General features: G+C 44.5%; 1 protein-coding gene across 1 annotated transcript in view; it reads left to right on the top strand.

Moving 5' to 3' along the window:
• The window catches only part of necab1 (N-terminal EF-hand calcium binding protein 1), a 166,980-nt gene that overhangs the window by 28,356 nt on the left and 118,529 nt on the right, over positions 1–20,095 (top strand). Inside the window, exon 4 of the mRNA XM_078215487.1 lies at positions 13,642–13,750. Within this exon, the coding sequence (XP_078071613.1) occupies positions 13,642–13,750 (109 nt within the window). The remainder of the gene's footprint in view (positions 1–13,641; positions 13,751–20,095) is intronic.

Here is a 20,095-nt window from a genome sequence, read left to right as displayed (position 1 = left end):
AACTAATGTAGGGAGGAGCTATACGATAAATGGCAGAACCATAAAGGGTGTAGATACGCAGAGGGACCTGGGTGTGCAAGTCCACAGATCCTTGAAGGTGATGTCACAGGTGGAGAAGGTGGTGAAGAAGGCATATGGCATGCTTGCCTTTATAGGACGGGGCATAGAGTATAAAAATTGGGGTCTGATGTTGCAGATGTATAGAACGTTGGTTCGGCCACATTTGGAATACTGCGTCCAGTTCTGGTCGCCACACGACCAGAAGGACGTGGAGGCTTTGGAGAGAGTACAGAGGAGGTTTACCAGGATGTTGCCTGGTATGGAGGGGCTTAGTTATGAGGAGAGATTGGGTAAACTTGGGTTGTTCTCCCTGGAAAGACGGAGGATGAGGGGAGGCTTAATAGAGGTGTATAAAATTATGAAAGGCATAGATAGGGTGAACAGTGGGAAGCTTTTCCCCAGGTCGGTGGTGACGTTCACGAGGGGTCATAGGTTCAAGGTGAAGGGGGGGAGGTTTAACACAGATATCAGAAGGACATATTTTACACAGAGGGTGGTGGGGGCCTGGAATGCGCTGCCAGGCAAGGTGGTGGAGGCGGACACACTGGGAACGTTTAAGACTTATCTAGATAGCCATATGAACGGAGTGGGAATGGAGGGATATAAAAAAATGGTCTAGTTTGGACCAGGGAGCGGCACGGGCTTGGAGGGCCGAAGGGCCTGTTCCTGTGCTGTATTGTTCTTTGTTCTTTGTTCTTGTTCTTTGTTCCTATTCCTCGCCTCACTGGCACGTGACACAGGAAGTAATCCTGAGATTGCAACTCTCGAAGTCCTGCTTTTTAATGTTTGAGAATATCCTCACAATTTTGCAGCCACTGTGCAGATGGTTTTGACTTCGATACATTGGCTACTGCTATTTCCCCCTTGTCTATTCAAACAATTATTTCTTGTACATCAGTTTACCCTGACATCACAAAACAAAAGTTGCAAGTTTGAGGAATATACAAAGAACATTTAAGTCCCAGGGTGTGTGAGTAAATGAACTCACACTGTGCATTTCATTTTTATTTGGATCCTTTTTATGGGGCAAGTTTTTACAAAGGTGAATACAACTTTATTTTAAATGTTAAGTTTCAGATTGAATATTTACCCTATAGTATTACGGACACAGATGTCAAGTGAGGAGAGAAGTTTAAGGATGTCAATGTACTTTACAGTGGTCAGACTTAAGATGTCATCTTTGTATGGGAAAATACTTCTTCAGATTTTCTGAACCTGGCAAAATTTGACTCCATCTGCTCTCAAATTTTCTGAATATTCAGAGCATCTGATCTGCCTACTCTTTCCACCCAATCCGGGCAGCCCACCATTGTGGAAAATGCCACACAGGACAACTCTCAACTGTCCCATTTCATGAAAGAGCATTTTTCAGTGCATCATTGTTCTGCAATCATTTCCTGCATCTAATGTTCCTGCTATTAAAAAAAATCAGCCTTAAATGGAGTTGTACTCTTCTGAAAATTGCAATGGATTTTCAATAACCACTTGCCCTATCTTTTTAATTCAAGCTGGGAATTCTGAACACATAAAGTGGGCTAATCCAGAATATTGTTGCAGAATCAGATAAACACAAGCCTCAATTTTAGCACCAGAACTGGAAATTATTTTTTATAAGAATGTTTGGTGAACATGTTCCAGATGCGGGCTGCAAACTACAGGGAGGACGGATAGCTCGTGCCTGCCCACCTATTCTAGGGGCATCAATCTCAGGAGTGGACGTGAAGGTAATCGGATGGGCTCTCGCCCTGTCTTCCTCCTGCTGCTGAAAACACACCCAACGGGAGCACAAAAGAACTAGCCATGGTCTTTTGATTAAGAGAGGTTATGTGTACTTAACGGAATAGAGTTTCCTGAAAATAGCATTCAATATATTCTCAACTACTTTATTCACACATTAATACTTTCATATATTTTATTATAAGAAAAATTGCATGATGGTTAATTTAACTTAATAATGATAATCATTGCTATTAAATTACTGCCACAGATCTGACCTGAATTGAATAACACAGCATTTAAATTCACATTTCCTTGCATTGCCAAGTAATTACCACCATGTGCTGCATTGATATTTAAGTTTGAACAGCTGTGTGGAAGTCTAGCTTGGCAAAGAAGGAAGCATGGACCCAATTTCAAAATGCCAACATTTCTGGAAATATAATTAATGATGGAATAAAACGAAAAGAGAAATGGGAATACTGGTAACAATACTTCCCACAAAGTTCAACAAAACAGCTTGAATCATTCACTGAGGCAAAGAATGTTATTAAATAACCTCTTTGCTTAGGCATGTGGACCTATGGAACATCACCAGCTGGATCACAACTCAGCAAAAATATCTCACAAGTGTTCATCTTCAAGACAGCTTCAGGTCAACAGCAGACAACTACAGGACACCAAAGTTGCATGCTGCGCCATAATTCATCATAGACTCCTAGAATCCCTACAGTGCAGAAGGAGGCCATTCAGCCCATCGAGTCTGCACCGACCACAATCCCACCCAGGCCCTATTCCCGTAACCCCACATATTTATCCTGCTAATCCCTCTGACACTAGGGTCAATTTAACATAGCCAATCAACTGAACCCGCACATCTTTGGACTATGGGAGGAAACTGGAGTACCCGGAGGAAACCCACGCAGACATGGGGAGAATGTGCAAACTTCACACAGACAGTGACCCAAGCCGGGAATTGGACATGGGTCCCTGGCGCTGTGAGGCAGCAGTGCTAACCACTGTGCCACCGTGCTGCCGCTCTGTAATTCTATAAATCAAGTTACAGGCATTTGCTTCTCTCGAAGCCATGTCATCACAACACATGCCAAAAATATCCTTGGACTCTCAAATCTTTCACTGAGCTTTTCTTACTGACCGTAATGGTGCCACTGAGGGGAAACCAAAGTTGAGCATTAAATATGTTCCTGATTCTCCATTTTGGAAATGTTACCAGAACTACGAGGAGTAGTGGACACAATGACAAATAGAAAAAGAAACCACCACCCACACATACTTCAATCTCTCTACTTGAGAGACGGGGCTGGAATTTTCCGATCATGTATGCCGCACCACCCAAGCTTAGAATTTGGCGCTCAGCCAAAACTCCATTCCATGCAGTGGGACCAGAGAATCCCAGCTGCGGCTGAGGTTGGAGAATTCCGGCCATGGCCTCAGCAACAGCAAAATACAGCAGTCACTGTTCCCCACAACAGACCGTCTTCTTCAGAGTCTCATTGTTCCTTAACCTTCAGGAGCAGCTCTTCCTTACCTCATTGACCTGCAAACTTGCAGTAGTTGCTGTTTATACTCAGGTGCTTTACCGTGCAAACCAATTCTCCCAAACAATATTAGCACCCATTCCTTATTAAAACAGGTCCATTAGCTTAAAGGCAAAATACTGCAGATGCTGGAATCTGAAACAGAAACAGAAAATGCTGGAGAATCTCAGCAGGCCTGACAGCATCTGTGGAGAGGGAATAGAGCCAACGTTTCGAGTCTGGATGACCTTTCGGCAGAGCTGAAAAGAAGGGAAATCGGACAAGATTTATACTATGAGGGTGGAATGGTGGGGGGTGGCTGAAGGAGCAGCACCTCATCTTCCGACTGGGCACTTTACAGCCTTCCGGACTGAACATTGAGTTCAACAACTTCAGAGCATGAACGCTCCTCTCCACCTTCACCCCATTTCCATTTCTTTTATTTCATTTCTTTTTTTCATCTCATTCATCCATTTTTATCACTTTTTATTCTTATTTTTATTTTTCCACTTCTGAAATCTCGCTCTCCATCTTGTCTCCAAACCACCACCCATACCCCACCCCACCTCCCCAGGGCCAGCAGCCACATTCCTCAGGTATCTCTGACATCCATCATTATGAAGTGCTTCGAAAAGTTAGTCATGGCACACATCAATTCCAGCCTTCCGGACTACCTGGATCCACTACAGTTTGCCTACCGCCGCAACAGATCCACAGCGGACCTATCTCCCTGGACCTGCATTCAACCCTGGAACACCTAGATAACAAGGACACCGATGTCAGACTCCTATTTATTGACTACAGCTCAGCCTTCAACACCATTATTCCCATGAAACTCATCTCCAAACTCCGTGGCCTGGGCCTCGGCACCTCCCTCTGGATCCTGAACTTCCTAACTCACAGACCACAATCAATAAGGATAGGCAACACCTCCTCCCCGATCATCCTCAACACCGGTGCCCCACAAGGCTGTGTTCTCAACCCCCAACTATACTTCTTATACACCTATGACTGTGTGGCCAAATTCCCCTCCAATTTGATTTTCAAGTTTGTTGACGACACCACCGTAGTGGGTCAGATCTCAAACAATGATGAGACAGAGTACAGGAATGAGGTAGAGAATCTGGTAAACTGGTGCGGCAACAATAATCTCTCCCTCAATGTCAACAAGACAAAAGAGATTGTCATCAACTTCAGGAAGCATAGTGGAGAACATGGCCCTGTCTACATCAATGGGGACAAAGTAGAAAGGGTCGAGAGCTTCATGTTTTTAAGTGTCCAGATCACCAACAGCCTGTCCTGGTCCCCCCATGCTGACACTATAGTTAGGAAAGCCCACCAATGCCTCCACTTTCTCAGAAGACTAAGGAAATTTGGCATGTCAGCTACGATTCTCCCAACTTTTACAGATGCACCATAGAAAACATTCTTTCTGGTTGTATCACAGCTTGATATGGCTCCTGCTCTGCCCAAGACTGCAAGAAACTACAAAAACTCATGAATGTAGCCCAATCCATCATGCAAACCAGTCTCCCATCCATTGGCTCTGTCTACACTTCCCGTTGCCTCGGCAAAGCAGTCAGCATAATTAAGCACCCCACGCACCCCGGACATTCTCTCTTCCACCTTCTTCCATCGGGAAAAAGATACAAATGTCTGAGGTCACGTACCAACCAACTCAAGAACAGCTTCTTGCCTGCTGCCGTCAGTCTTTTCAATGGACCTACCTCACACGAAGTTGATCTTTCTCTGCATCCGAGCTATGACTGTAACACTACATTCTGCACTCTCGTTTCCTTCTCCATGGATGATATGCTTTGTATAGTTCACAAGAAACAATACTTTTCACTGTATGCCAATACATGTGACAATAATAAATCAAATCAAATCAAAGGTAGTCCCCTAACAATGTGTACCTTTGTTCTGCTGTTCACACATTCCAATCTCTTAACAGACACTTTTAGCACCTTTCTCAGCCTTTATCATTACCATTTACCTTTCTCCAATTACAGCAAACCCCCCCCCCCACCCCCACACACCACCCCCCCCCCACCCCCGGCACCACCCCTTCCCCCAACCCTCATAGTTTAAATCTTGTCCGGTTTTCTCCCTTTTCAGCTCTGACAAAGGGTCATCCAGACTCGAAACATTGGCTCTATTCTCTCTCCACAGGTGCTATCAGGCCTGCTGAGTTTCTCCAGCATTTTCTGTTTCTGTTTCAGGTCTATTAACTTAACTACTATTCATCTCAAGGCTGTGGTGCACAATGCTCACAAATACCCTTTTCCAGGGTTAAATTTTCAAAACAGCAACGGAGTCTTTCACACTATTGTACACCCCTGATCATCAGCAGCTTAGAGTTGCTGCTTTTCATTATGCAACTTTTCACGACAATGGTGAATGTAATGGCGCACATCAATGGAAAATTACTAGAAATATCTTGTCTGTCATGACCACTTCTTTTAGATATCATTGCCATGAGTCAGGCTTTTACCAGACACCTTTATCATTCTCAACATAAAAGTCAGCTCACATAGAAAAGCACTTGCGTTCCCTTAGAACCAAAATATTACTTTGTGCACAAGGTAACTTTTGTTTATGTTGTTCTGGAAACAAAAGACTTGACATGGATTTACACATAAAATTAACTGTTACTTATCTGTTACTTTAGTGCATTAATAATATGGTTCCACCCAATCCTTATCATGACATTAACATTTCAAACTGTTTTATTCATGGATTGCACTTGTCACAAATTTTATAGAATCCCTATGGTGCAGAAGGAGGCCATCGAGTCTGCACCGACTCACCAACAGAGTATTTTACCCAGGCCCTGTAATCCCATTTATTTACCCGGGTAATCCCCCGAGCCTACACATCTTGGGACATTAAAGGGAAATTTAGCATGGCCAATCAACCTAACATGCAGATCTTTGGACTGTGCGAGGAAACTGGAGCACCTGGAGGAAACCCACACAGACATGAGGAGAATGTGCAAACTCCACACAAACAGTCACCCAAGGCTGGAATTGAACCTGGGTCCCTGGCACATTGAGAGAGCAGTGCTAACTACTGTGCCATCGTGCCACCAAAGATCCATGACTTCATCGTGGAAGAAATGAAATAATATGAGCTCCTGACCCTAGCGGAGTATCTGGGGACTGAGCAGTATCTTAGCTTCCATGGGTGTGGTGATGCACATTGATGTAATTGTACAATGGATGTTCATATCTTTTAGGACACAGAGAATTTTACAGCAGATGAATCCTTGGAAGTGACGTTGGTAGCTTTGTCAAAAATAATGATAGACAAGCAGATCACCCCACCTAAAAGATCAGGTGGAGCAACTTAGGTGTCTTCCAGGTCATGACCCCCGCATCAGTTGGTTAAACTTCTTAATCTCCACTTTGCTTAACATAAGCAACAGTCTTAGTGTACCTTGAACATTTCTCATTCCCTCTAGAAAATAGAAAATGAAGCATAATTATCCAGCATGGAGTAGAGTCCTATTTACCAGCCTTTAAGGAGGTCTAAGCAGAAGCATGCCTATGAGAGGAGCCATTTTTATACAATCTCTGCAACATTGATATGTAATTACATAAAATTAATTAGAAGGAGGTATAATGCATCTGATACCTCTACCATGGATTAAATAGAATACATCACAAATTGCTCAACCAATGATTTATTATCCTGGGTAGGTCTGACAGAGTGCTGGATAAAACTCCAAAAATCCATTAAACAATATAGCTATTTGCTGTCTATCACATAATTTTTCTGCCTGGAAATTAATCATTGTGAGGCAGGGGCAGAACCTGGATTATGCAGGGGCTTAAGAAAATTCTCTGCTTTGGGTTCCCTTTCACATTCTCACTTTTATTCTGCATCGGCATGGTCCGAAGTTACGATGTTGTTTCCATGCCTGCTGTTTCCTAAGGCCTGCCTTTTTAAGCATTAAACATAAATCAACAACTTCTAGCTTGCAAGTGGGTTTTGAACAGTGTTCCACCCTCCATCAGTGAGAACAGAGAGGTTTTCAGGGAAAAGGAAAGTGACCTGATGCTTGAATTGGTTATGCCTTACACTAGCGTTAGAACGAGAAAAGCCTAAAAAGAGGAAAAAAAAACCCCATGTAATTATAAACTAGAAACAGAAAATGTTGAAAACTCTGCCTAAGTCAGGCAATATCTGTGGAAAGAGATACTGCAGGGTGCTCCTGTTATATGCCTGAGTTCCACTGCCTCTCGCTCCTCATATTGCTTCTCCTCCTCTGAAGAGGCAGCAAATGCAAAACCTTCCTGCTTCTGGAGCTCCAGTCTGCACTCCTGCACTATGTAATGCAAGGTGCAATAAACCACAATCCTTTTGGATACCCAGGTTGGTGCAGACTGAAGGGAATCCACAGAACCATTGAAGCACATGAAGAACCTCTTCCATATCCCAGTGCTTGCACCATCACAGGACTGGCAGTCAGATGGCTCTGATTGTACCTATCCAGGGCATCACCAGCCATTTCTTCAGAGGGAATTCAACAATTGGCTATCAACTAACTACTTCAAACTGTGATGATCGCAGGGCCACTTGGCTGGCACAGGATGAAAACATCCTGCCAGCTCCTTGGGAATCTTGCACAAGCATACATGATGATTTTGTTCTTGTGGTTGCAGACAAGTTGACCATTAATGGAATGGAAGCGTCTTCGACTGACAAAGACTCCAGAGTGTTCTGAAAGAGCCTTGATTGCTTCCTGTTTTCAGTTGATGACTGAAGCTGTGGGAAGGCAGCCAGAGCTGCAAACTTGATTGCCCACTCATTCTGACTGCCTTCATTAGTTGAGAAGTGCACAATTCCTGGCAAACATGGCATCCATCTTCGATAAGAAGTGTTTGTGCACCGAAGATTGTGAGATTCTGCACATATCACACATCCCACCTAATCCCATCTGCCAGCACTTGGCCCATAGCCCTGAATGTTATGATGCCTGGGATGGAACATTTAAATTATGAAGAGAGGTTGGATAGGCTTGGGTTGTTTTCGTTGGAACAGAGAAGACTGAGGGGCAACCTGATCGAGGTGTACAAGATTATGAGGGGCATGGACAGAGTAGATAAGGAGCAGCTGTTCCCCTTAGTTGAAGGGTCAGTCACAAGGGAACATAGATTCAAGGTGAGGGGCAGGAGGTTTCAAGGGGATGTGAGGAAAAACCTTTTTACCCAGAGGGTGGTGATGGTCTCATCAAGATACTTTTTAAAGGATGTGAAGCAATGCGCCTCCCCCACCCTCCCAGGTAGCGCATTCCAGACCATCACCACCCTCTGGGTAAAAAGGTTTTTCCTCACATCCCCTTGAAACCTCCTGCCCCTCACCTTGAATCTATGTTCCCTCGTGACCGACCCTTCAACTAAGGGGAATAGCTGCTCCTTATCTACTCTGCCCACATCCCTCATAATCTTGTACACCTCAATCAGATTGCCCCCCTCAGTCTTCTCTGTTCCAATGAAAACAACCCAAGCCTATCCAACCTCTCTTCATAATTTAAATGTTCCATCCCAGGCAGCATCCTGGTAAATCTCCTCTGCACCCCCTCCAGTGCAATCACACCCTCCCTAGAATGTGGTGACCAGAACTGTACACAGTGCTCTAGCTGTGGCCTCACCAAAGTTCTATACAACTCAACATGACTTCCCTGCTTTTGTAATCTATGCCTCGATTGATAAAGGCAAATGGCCCATATGCCTTTTTCACCACCGTATTAACATGCCTTTCTGCTTTCAGAGATCTGTGGATAAACATGCCAAGGTCCCTTTGTTCCACAGAACTTCCTAGTGTTCTACCATTCATTGAATACTTTCTTGTCAAATTACTCCTTCCAAAGTGTATTACCTCATATTTTTCAGGGTTAAATTCCATCTGCCACTTATCTGCCCATTTGACCATTCTGTCTATATCTTCTTGTAGCCCAAGACACTCCATCTCACTGTTAACCACCCGTCCAATCTTTGTGTCATCCGCAAACTTATTAATCCTACCCCCACATAGTCATCAATGTCATTTATATAAATGACAAATAGGGGGCCCAACACAGATCTCTGTGGTACGCCACTGGACACTGGCTTCCAGTTACTAAAGCAGCCTTCTGTCATCACCCTCTGTCTCCTACAAATGAGCCAATTTTGAATCCACTTTACCAAAGTACCCTGTGTCCCATGTGAATTTACCTTCTTTATTGGTCTCCCATGTGGGACCCTGTCAAAGGCTTTGCTGACATCCAAATAACGTGAAGTCTTTCAGGGCCTACAGATATAATAAGTGATATATGTGTCGCAAATACACTTGTATTCTTTCATCTTGATGTGAAATACTGTCATTGTCACTTTTGCTTCTTAGTTGTTTAAGATGCTTGCTCTTGCCGAAATCTAAAATTGAACAGACTCTCACTTCTGGGAAATTAACAGCTTGTTGTCACAAGACCTAATGTACAAGTCACTGCTCAGTTTTAAATTGTTACTTTAATTTTAAAAATCCCAGTTTAATACTGCCATATACCTTGTGCCCTGATTTTACAGGATAGGGAAACATCCAGAATCCCTCTTATTCGTAACCAAAAGAGAAAATGCTGGATAATCTCAGCAGGTCTGGCAGCAGCTGTAAGGAGAGAAAAGAGCTGACATTTCAAGTCCAGATGACCCTTTGTCAAGGTGGAATTAAAGGAGAAGTTGTTGAGAGAGAGAACGAGTTTAGCCAGGCAGAGGAGAGTGGTGGTGGATGGGAATTGTTCAGGCCTCTTTTTAAGAAAGAAGCGAAGAGCTCTCAGGCCGTCCTGGTGTGGGATGGAGGTGTAGAGAGATTGCACATCCCATGGTGAATAGGAAGCGGTTAGGGCCTGCGAATTAGAAGCTATCAATATGATGCAGGGCATCAGAGGAATCCTGGAAATAGGTGGGGAGGGAATGGACCAGAGGAGTGAGGATGGAGTCAAGGTAAGAGGAAATAAGTTGTAGCGCAGGAGCATGCTGACACAATGGGCCTGCCAGGACAGTCTTTTTGTGGATTTTGGGAGGTAGGTAGAAGTGGGCTGTCCGGGGTTGGGAAACAATAAGGTTGGCAGCTGTGGGGGGAAGGCATCTGGAGGAAATGAGGTCGATGACGGTGTTGGAGATAATGGCTTGATGTTCAGTGTTGTGGTCATGGTTCGGGGGAGGTAGGAGGAAGTATCTGAGAGTTGGCGCTCAGCCTCTGCGAGGTAGAGGTCAGCACACCAGACGACAACAACACCCCCTTTATTGGCAGGTTTAATGACAAAGTCGGGGTTGGACTTGAGGGAGCAAAGAGTGGAAAGTTCAGAAGGAGAGAGGTTGGAATGGGTGAAGGAGGCAGAAAACTTAAGACAGCCAATGTCCCGTCGACTGTTCCCAATGAAAAGATCGAGGGCTGGTAATTGTCCTGGCGGGGGTGTCCAATTGGAGGCAGAATGTTGGAGGCACATGAAAGGATCTGTGGGATGGGGGGGGAGGACTCTTGCCCAAAGAAGTGGGCAGGGAGACAAAGGCGACAAAAGAAGAGTTCAACATCATGTCGAGCCCGGAATTCATTGAGGTGGGGACGAAAGAGTACAAAGCTAAGTCCTTTGCTGAGAACAGCACGCTCAGCCTCCGAGAGGGGAAGGTTGGAGATTATGGTGAACACACAGAATAGGCTGGGGCTAGAAGAGAGGGGGTTCGAGGGATTGGGACTGGTGGAGGGCATAGGATGGGCAGTGGTATTGATGAGTTGTGAAGTTTGCGTTCCTTAAAATCTGCAAGAAACAGGAAAAGTTTTTTGTTAAGCTGTCGAATGATGCGGAGGATGAAATGAAATGGGGACAGGGACAGCTTTGAGAGGGAGTAAGATGGTGCTGCTGGAGAGAGATGTCGAGTGTCTTCATGTGGTGGAACATGGCACGGGTGCGGTGAGACCAGCAGTTTGAAGAATGTTGTATATCCTGGAGGTACCTATAATCCTGGAGGTTTACATGCGGGGTGGAATTTGAGTTGAAATCACATGGAGTAAGTCGGAGATGAAGACCGTCACTGAGGAAGGAAATGTGGCTGTGGAAGCAGGTCTTGGTAAATCCTTGTACAGCACTAAGAGAGAAATGGAAAGCAGTGAAGATGGATGGGGGGGAGAGACATACAGAAATCCTGTCGGAGGGAAGATCAGTACTTCTTCAGGATAGACATTCCTGGAAGAGAAGTGGCGGATGCTAGAATCTGAAACCAGAAGAAAAAATGCTGGAAAATCTCAGCAGGTCTGGCAGCATCTGTAAGGAGAGAAAAGAGCTGACGTTTTGAGTCCAGATAACACTTTGTCAAGGCTCTTATTCTTATATTGCTCTATTTTCCTGACATTGGGATGTTCTAATCTTATGGAAACTGCTCTCACTCATACATAGTTGACATAAAAAAAGCCTCTCATTCATGAAACCTATTCAAAAATTTAAAAACTCTGCAAGTGTGTGGTAAAAACAAACTTCACTTCACTTCATACAAAACCAACTCATCCAATTAATCGCCTCTTAAAACCATCAATCAAAATGTGAACTCAGCCTCCCTGCTGAGATAAGTTGTTTTGGAGCTTTTGAAACACAGCCAAGTGTTCACAATGGGCTCACCTCTTATTACAGTCCTTGGGAAATGTTAACTATGAAGTATTTTCAAACTGCAGGAACAACTAATTGTCAATTTCTAAGCTACAATGGACAGCTTGTCAATCAATGCATCCATCAGCGGATGTCTTTATTTTAATCCAATTGAAAACTGGAGCCTGGAGTTTTCCATTTGGCGATTTAAGTAACTTCATTCAGGGCAATTAAATAGATCTTATCTCCCTTTCAAGAGTGTTTATGCCTCCTCCATAAATTTGTGATTCATGGGTTTAGGCCCTTGGAACAGTTAAAATGGGGTCTGTTTGAACTCAGCACTAATTTCAAATGCCCCTGGTTTGAATTTCACACCCCTCTCCCTTACCTTCTGCTGGCAAAAATGGGGGCATGACTTTCACATCCAGGTTCCTTCCCACCATTTTTAAAGGCTTTCCGAGTTGGCATGATACCATAAAAGTCTGGCACTCTGTATCTGAAGCTCTAACAGCTCCATAAAGTCTGTCCAAATAAATGGATCATTTATTCTTCTCCTTCTTCTTTAGCAGTCCCTCAGGGTCGAGGATGATTTGCTTTCACTCCGGGGAGGTAGGTTCTGCAGTGGTTGTATAGTGCAATCGTGGAGTCACAGACTCTGCCACAGGTTTGGCAGGTGGTGCGTGATGAGATGTGTGGGTGGGACGCTCTGATTCTACACTCTCTTTCTGCTGTTTACACTTGGCCTCCATGTGCTCCACCCAGTGATTGGTGCCTTCACGATTGCTTCTTCTCCAGTTTGTCCATTCTAAGGCAAGCGATTCCCACGTGTCGATGGGGATGTTGCATCTATTTAGGGATCACACACTGACTGTATGAGTCAACTTCTATCTCAAACAACAGATGTTCTGAAGAGTTTACATCAATGACATTGAAATAAACCAAATTCCTTTGAAAGCTCTAAGCGCAACATTGGCTTTGAACATATTTCTGTGTTTGATCCTTCATGCTGCTTTTACCAACTGTTTAACACTGTGATTCTCTCAATATGTTTTGATCTGTTGTTATCTAGCTGCTGATGAGAGCTTGCAAGGTTTCTAAAATAGTTACTTTCTTTCCCCTTTCACCTTTTCCAGTTTGATATGCATAAATAGAATACGGCATATGGCACTTCAAAATTATACTCAGTTCATTATAAGTTAAGATTAGGCTAGTTAGAGACTAGATAACTAGGATTAACACTGCTCTATCACAGCACCAGGGACCCGGGTTCAATTCCGGCCTTGGATGATGGTCTGTGTGGAGTTTGCATGTTCTCCCGTGTCTGCATGGGTTTCCTCCTGGTGCTCCAGTTTCCTCCCACAGTCCAGAGATGTGTAGGTTAGGTGCATTGGCCATGCTAAATTGCCCCTCAGGGTCCAAAGATGTGTAGTTGGTGGATTAGCCATTGTAGATGCCAAGTGTTATGGGGATAAGAAAAATATATAAGTTAGCAGCCTCAACTATTACTATAAAATTTTATTCATGGGTCTCAAGTGAAGTTTTGAAAGATTAATGCCATTTTGTACATATTACTTATCTATATTATATATTCTGATTCAATGTAGGCATTTTTGACACACTTCTCTTGTGAAGGGATGTTAAAATGAGCAGGTTGATCAAAATGAAGGCTGTTAGTACTTTCTAACTGTGAAATCTCTTCTTGACTTACAGATGATGGCAAGCTGTCCTTTGATGAATTTAAGGCTTACTTTACAGATGGAGTCCTGAATGCCGAAGAGATGCATGAATTGTTTCGTACTATTGATAGCAATAACACTGAGTAAGAATATTAATACTTCACCTTTACCCTTTTTGTAACAACATAAGATCTGCATTCATTTTTTTCTATAACTTGATAAGATTTTAGTTAACTTTACAGAATGTTGAAAGTATAACTTTTCCCAACTTTAAACAAGAAACACATTAAACAATGCAAAGGAATCAGGTGGCATTACATCACTGCTCTATCTTTCAGATAACTTACATAGAATTCATTGCAGTTCAATTGTGTAATCAAGCCATCCTTCTCTCACAATTCTCCTGCTCCCTTCACAGCAATTAGGGAACATATATGCTGTAAATGAGCTGTGATCTCAGTCAGTGGATGGGTTGTTTTAAGTTACTGATGAGCTGAGGATGGTGGGTGGTCAGACGGTGGTGGAATATCTGGAAGAAAATGCAATGCATCTGTGGTTTTTTAATCCAGCCACCATATTAACATAGTATTTCCAGGTTTTGCCACCAATTAAGTTGAGCAGACATGATGAAACATGCATGAGCCAATTTCAACTTGAGTATTTCACAAGATCACACAATTGTTTCAGTGCAAAAGGAGGCCATTTGGATCATTGTGCCTACACCAGCTCTCCGAATGAGCAATTCACTTAGTGCCATTCTCCTACCTTCTCTCTGTGACCTTGTAAATTCTTCCTTTTCATATAACAGTCTAATTCCATTTTTAATGCTTTGATTGAGCTTGCTCAACCAGAACAGAACCTGTCCATTCCTGCTGCCTTATCAACTTTTAAGTGCAGACAGCCTACCCAATATCTCGTGTCTGAATTACCTCGACTTTTTCTACTTCGTCCTCGTTGATATAGACAGGGGCATGTTCTCCATTACGCTTCCTGAAGTCAATGACTATCTCCTTCATTTTGTTGACAACGAGGGAGAGATTATTGTTGCCGCACCAGATCACCAGATTCTCTATCTCATTCCTGTACTCTGTCTCATCATTATTTGAAATCCGACCCACGATGGTGGTGTCGTCAGCAAACTTGAAAACCAAATTGGAGGGGAATTTGGCCGCACAGTCATAGGTGTATAAGGAGTATAGTAAGGGGCTGAGAACCTTGTGGGGCACCAGTGTTGTGGATGACAATGGAGGAGGTGTTGGTGCCTATCCTTACTGATTGTGGTCTGTATTTTCGGAAGTTCAGGATCCAGTCGCAGAGGGAGGAGCCGAGGCCCACGCCACAGAGTTTGGAATAATGGTGTGGAAGGCTGAACTGTAGTCAATAAATAGGAGTCTGACATAGGCGTCTTTGTTATCTAGGTGTTCCAGGGTTGAGTGCAGGGCCAGGGAGATGGTGTCTGCTGTTGACTTGTTGTGGCGGTAGGTGAACTGCAGAAATCCAGGCAGTCCGGGAGGCTGGAATTGATTCGTGCCATGAATAACCTTTCGAAGCACTTCATAATGATGGATGTCAGAGCCACCGGATGATAGTCATTAAGGCACAATGCTTGGCTTTTCTTTGGTACTGGGATGATAGTCATCTTCTTGAAGCACATGGGGACCTCAGATTGTTGTAAAGAGAGGTTAAAGATGTCTGTGAATACCTCCACCAGCTGATCCGCGCAGGATCTGAATGCATATCCGGGTACCCCATCCGGGCCAGCTGCTTTCCATGGGTTGACCTTCAAGAAAGCGGCTCTGACATCTGCGATGGCGACTCCAGATACAGGTTCATCCGAGGCTTCCAGGGTGGAGGGCATGCTCTCGCTGACCTCTTGCTCAAAACGGGCTCATCGGGGAGGGGTGCGTTGGAGCCGGCGATTTTACATGCCTTCAGCTTGTAGCCTGTTATGTCTTGCAGACCTTGCCATAGCCGGCGGGGATCCATGTGGCTAGCTTGGGACTCTAGCTTGGTCCAGTACTGTCTTTTGGCATCTTTGATGGATCTTCTTAGATCGTATCTGGCTTTCTTATATAAGTCAGGGTCACCTGACTTGAACCCCTCAGGTCTAGACTTCAACAAGCAGTGGATATCCCTGTTCCAGGTTAAAGTCCAACAGGTTTATTTGGTAGCAAAAGCCACTAGCTTTCGGAGCGCTGCTCCTTTGTCAGGTACCTGCGCTGCTCCTACGCACTTACCTGACGAAGGAGCAGCACTCCGAAAGCTAGTGGCTTTTGCTACCAAATAAACCTGTTGGACTTTAACCTGGTGTTGTGAGACTTCTTACTGTGTTCACCCCAGTCCAACGCCGGCATCTCCACATTATCCCTGTTCATCCATGATTTCTGGTTGGGGAACACACAGATTTGCTTCTTTGGCATACAGTCTTCTACACACTTACTAATGAAGTCAGTAAACTTCAACTAAGGTTGTGTCTGTCTTCTCATGGATTGAAAAGATTACAAGCTTTATTCCTCCAAAAATATGGTTTATCTAGAAAGGATTGAACTGGGGACAATCTTTACACACTTTTGTAAGTATTTATTAAAAGAGATACACATTTAAAACACGTTTCTCCCAGCCACCATAATTTCAGTCTGTTTTAATGTATACAGGCTCTAGTGAATCCCCAGTTGAAGTCCACCACCTGTATACTCTAAAATACAATTAACAGATTTCCTTCTCACTCTTTAATAGATGTCAGTGTTTATTTTTACAAGCAAAATTTCAAAATAAATTAAATCAAAGACCTCCATATTCTATACAAAGCATTACATTGTGAGACACTCCTCCTCTACAACCCTTAACAATTTCTTCATACATATATTAATTTTGCAAACTGTCAGACAGTTGAATACTTCTATTCAGTCATCTAATTGTAGAGATTTTCTTTCTCTCTGGCACTTGTTCCTAGCCAGCAAAATCAATCCACAACCTTTTCCTGTTCACAATTTTTGTAGAGTGGGAAAGGCTATTTTCTTAGCTTCTCAAGCTAAAGGACAACATTTCCCATTTTAACCCATCAGAAATATTAGCCTGGATTCTCCCGTATCCAGACTGTTGTAGACCAGATGTTTGACCCAAGATCGCATCGGGACCCTGCGGAAGTCCTATTTGCGCTGACCTCAGTGTGAATTCCCCAGGAAGTTTCAAATTCCAATTGGAAATTTTGCTCCCCAAAACCCTCCATGAATGTCTCTGACTTAGATTTGAGTTAGAGTCAGAGATTTTGGACAATTCCCGTACCTTATCTGAATAGTTACCAAGGGAATGCTATATAGGTTAATTCTAGTCTAACTCCAGGGTAGCTGCAGAAGTAACACCATCACTCCCTGACTATGACCTGCCCTACCGACCAAGCCCAACCCGCCTCTGCTACCTTACAACACAACCTGACCCAACTACATCCTCGATCACCCAAATACATCTCTGATACTCCCATTATGCCCTGACCTGACCCTGCCTGACTATTCCCTGACTAGGCTTTTATAGACCCACCATGGTGTGTCTCCCCACTGATCTGGCTGATGCAGCAAGCCACTTAAATCTCCATTCTGTTCAGTGGGTTCATAATTTCCCGTCAAGCAGGAGGTGCTGTAAAATATTGGCCTCTGAATCATCTGCCACCCTCTCCATCTGCCACCTCACCACCTGCCACATCACCCACCTCACCATCTGCCACATCACCCACTTGCCACCTCACTCATTTAACCCATTCACCCTACGCACTTACGCATTTACCTCACCTATTACCATCCTGCCCATTCACCCATTCATTCACTCAGCCATTCACCCATTCACTAACATTCATACTGAACACTTAAATTTACCATACAGCTGCAGGTGCCCAGAAAAGGGGGCATGTCTTCACTTTCTTCTGATGCTGCAGTGCTGTGATGAACTTCTTCCAAGGGACATTGCGGTGCACCTTTCTGGATAAGCCAGGCTTAGAAGACCCAGAATGAAATGTAGATCAACAATGAGGCATGGAAAAATTTGGCCGAAGTGGCCAAATGATGATAATTGCCACTTCACAGAAGATCGGGATCATTATGAAAGCAGTTACATAGAAAACTCATCCGGGAGATTAGCATGTGAAGCATTGCTAAAAATAACTAACTTCATATTCCTTGGGTCACCCAAGGACGGGAATTTAAGTAAGCGTTTATCCAGATTTAATTTACTTAACTTCAACACATCAGACTAGCGTCGTCAAATGACCAATTGAACATCACAGGGCCCAATTTTACCATTGCATTGCGCCCGTTTTCAGGCGCGAAAACTTGGTAAAGTTGGGCATGAGGTGACTAGAGTGATCCACGCCTGTGTCCGCACCGATTCCCCCTTTACCAGAGCCCGAAAATGGATGCAATCGGGACCATGCCCGAAACGGGCACGACGTCAATTTAAATGCATTTGCATGCATTTAAGTTGACTTAATGAGCTGGACGCCCAAACTTACCGGCATTTCCCCCTTTATCATCATGCTCGCCCGTCCAGATTCAGCACGAAACAGACATGCTCAGCAAAGTCTGTTTCGGGAGCTCCAGCTTCTGAAGAGATATGTTCAGAGCTTCCAGCAGCTCTGACTCAGATCGGGAGTGGGGGGGGAGGGAGGCTGGTCAGATGCATCTCTGGTGTGGGGGGGAAGGGGGGGGGGGCAGGAGGGAGGCCAGATCATTTTCTGGTAGGGGGGGTGAAGGAGGGAGGCCCGATCGTTCTCTGGTGGGGGGGCGGGGGGAAGGAGGAGGGCTAGATGTATCTCTGGTGGGGAAGGGGGCAGGAGGAGACGGGTCAGATGTATCTCTGGTGGGGAGGGGGGGGGGAAGGAGGAGGGCCAGATCGTTCTCATGTGGGGGGGGTGGAGGAGGAGGGAGGCCCGAGCGTTCTCTGGTTGGGGGGGGGGGGGGGGAGGAGGCGGGAGGCCAGATTGTTCTCTGTTGGGGGGGGCAGGGGCCTGGGGAGTCCGCTGCCACTCTGCGGACAATCGGTGGGGGGGAAGTGGGGCAGGGGATCACTTTCAGCCTGGGTAGTGGGGGGCGGGGGGGGGGGCTGGATAAGGGGGACAGTTATGTTGGGGGATGGGGCAATGTCTGTGGGGTCCATTGCTCCCAGGCCACTTTATTCGCTTTTTGCGGCCCGGGGGTGATGTTGCAGCGGTGCGTTTTTCAAATTGTTTTTACTGCGCATGCGCAGTTGAAAGCTCTGATTGGAGCTTCAGCGTTTCAGGCACGATAAGCCCCACCCACAGCGCAATTCACACTCACGATTTTTTTTTCAGGTTAAGTGCGTATGAGGGCGCCTGAGAGCAGGGTTTATAAGTCAGATCTGAATTACGCCTAGATTTAGCACTTAGAATCAAAATGGTAAAATTGGGCCCACAACTTCTGTCCCTCTCTTAGATATAACACCAAGGGCGAAATTCTCCTGTTCTCAGGCTGAATGCTCCCGCCAGTGGGAAAACGGGGGTGATTCGCGGTGGAACTGAAAGCATCTGTCAGATGGGATTCAACAATCTGATGGATGCAAATGTATACATCTTGCGATTCATGCTGGCCAGCCCCGCTGTTCAGAGGTTGGGGAGACTAGCAACTGGTGTCGCGAAATGCCTTCCGCTGATGTGTGCGGGCCAGGATTTTCCTGGCCCATACCTGGAAACAATCTCTGCACACCTTTATAAACATTTATTTATTTATTTAAAGAGATACACATTACAACCATACATTTCCTAATCCAACCATTACAACCATTTAAAGCCATGTACCCCGATACAATTAATAGGTAAGTTACAATTACCATGTTGCTGTTTGTGGGGTTTGTGTAAATTCACTGCCACATTTCCTACATTACAACAGTGACCACACCATACTTCATTGGCTGTAAAGTGCTGTGGGCTGCCCTAATGTTATAAAAAGTGTTATGAAAATACATGTCCTTCTTTCTTTCATTCAAGGGGCTTAAATGCTTCCTCAATATGTGAACTTCATGGTCTGATGGTTGCCATTTCTCCTTCTGTGGTAGTTTTTTCCATGGATTGAATGCTTTTAGTTACAGCCAAGAGCAATTTTTTCTCTTTGGACTCCAACATCATTCCCATTGATCTCAAGCAGTGGGTTAAGTGGAATGGTGAGAAAGGAATGTATCTGCATGATATTAGCTTAAAGGTTTTTTTTGATGGAAGCAAAGAATCGGCAAATCAGACTGCATTGTACTTCTACCAATCAAGAGAGCAGTGATAAAAACAGTTTCTGGAGGAAATACAGATTATGCTGTTTTAATGGAGGATTTTAAAACCTTTGAAACAAGAGTAAAATCACCAAGGGACTTTGGACGAATTCAGGCTGGAATTGATTCTCTGATCCTGCTGGTACCGCATCCCTTGCCACTGGTTTTCTGGCTGTGTGGGGTGGCTTCAATGGGAATTCCCATTGACAGCGGTGGGATCAGAA

Source organism: Mustelus asterias, chromosome 7 (assembly GCF_964213995.1).
Source record: "Mustelus asterias chromosome 7, sMusAst1.hap1.1, whole genome shotgun sequence".
Classification (NCBI taxonomy): Eukaryota; Metazoa; Chordata; class Chondrichthyes; order Carcharhiniformes; family Triakidae; genus Mustelus; species Mustelus asterias.
The sequence above is the reverse complement of the archived record's forward strand: the minus strand, read 5'-3'. Positions and strand labels throughout refer to the sequence as shown.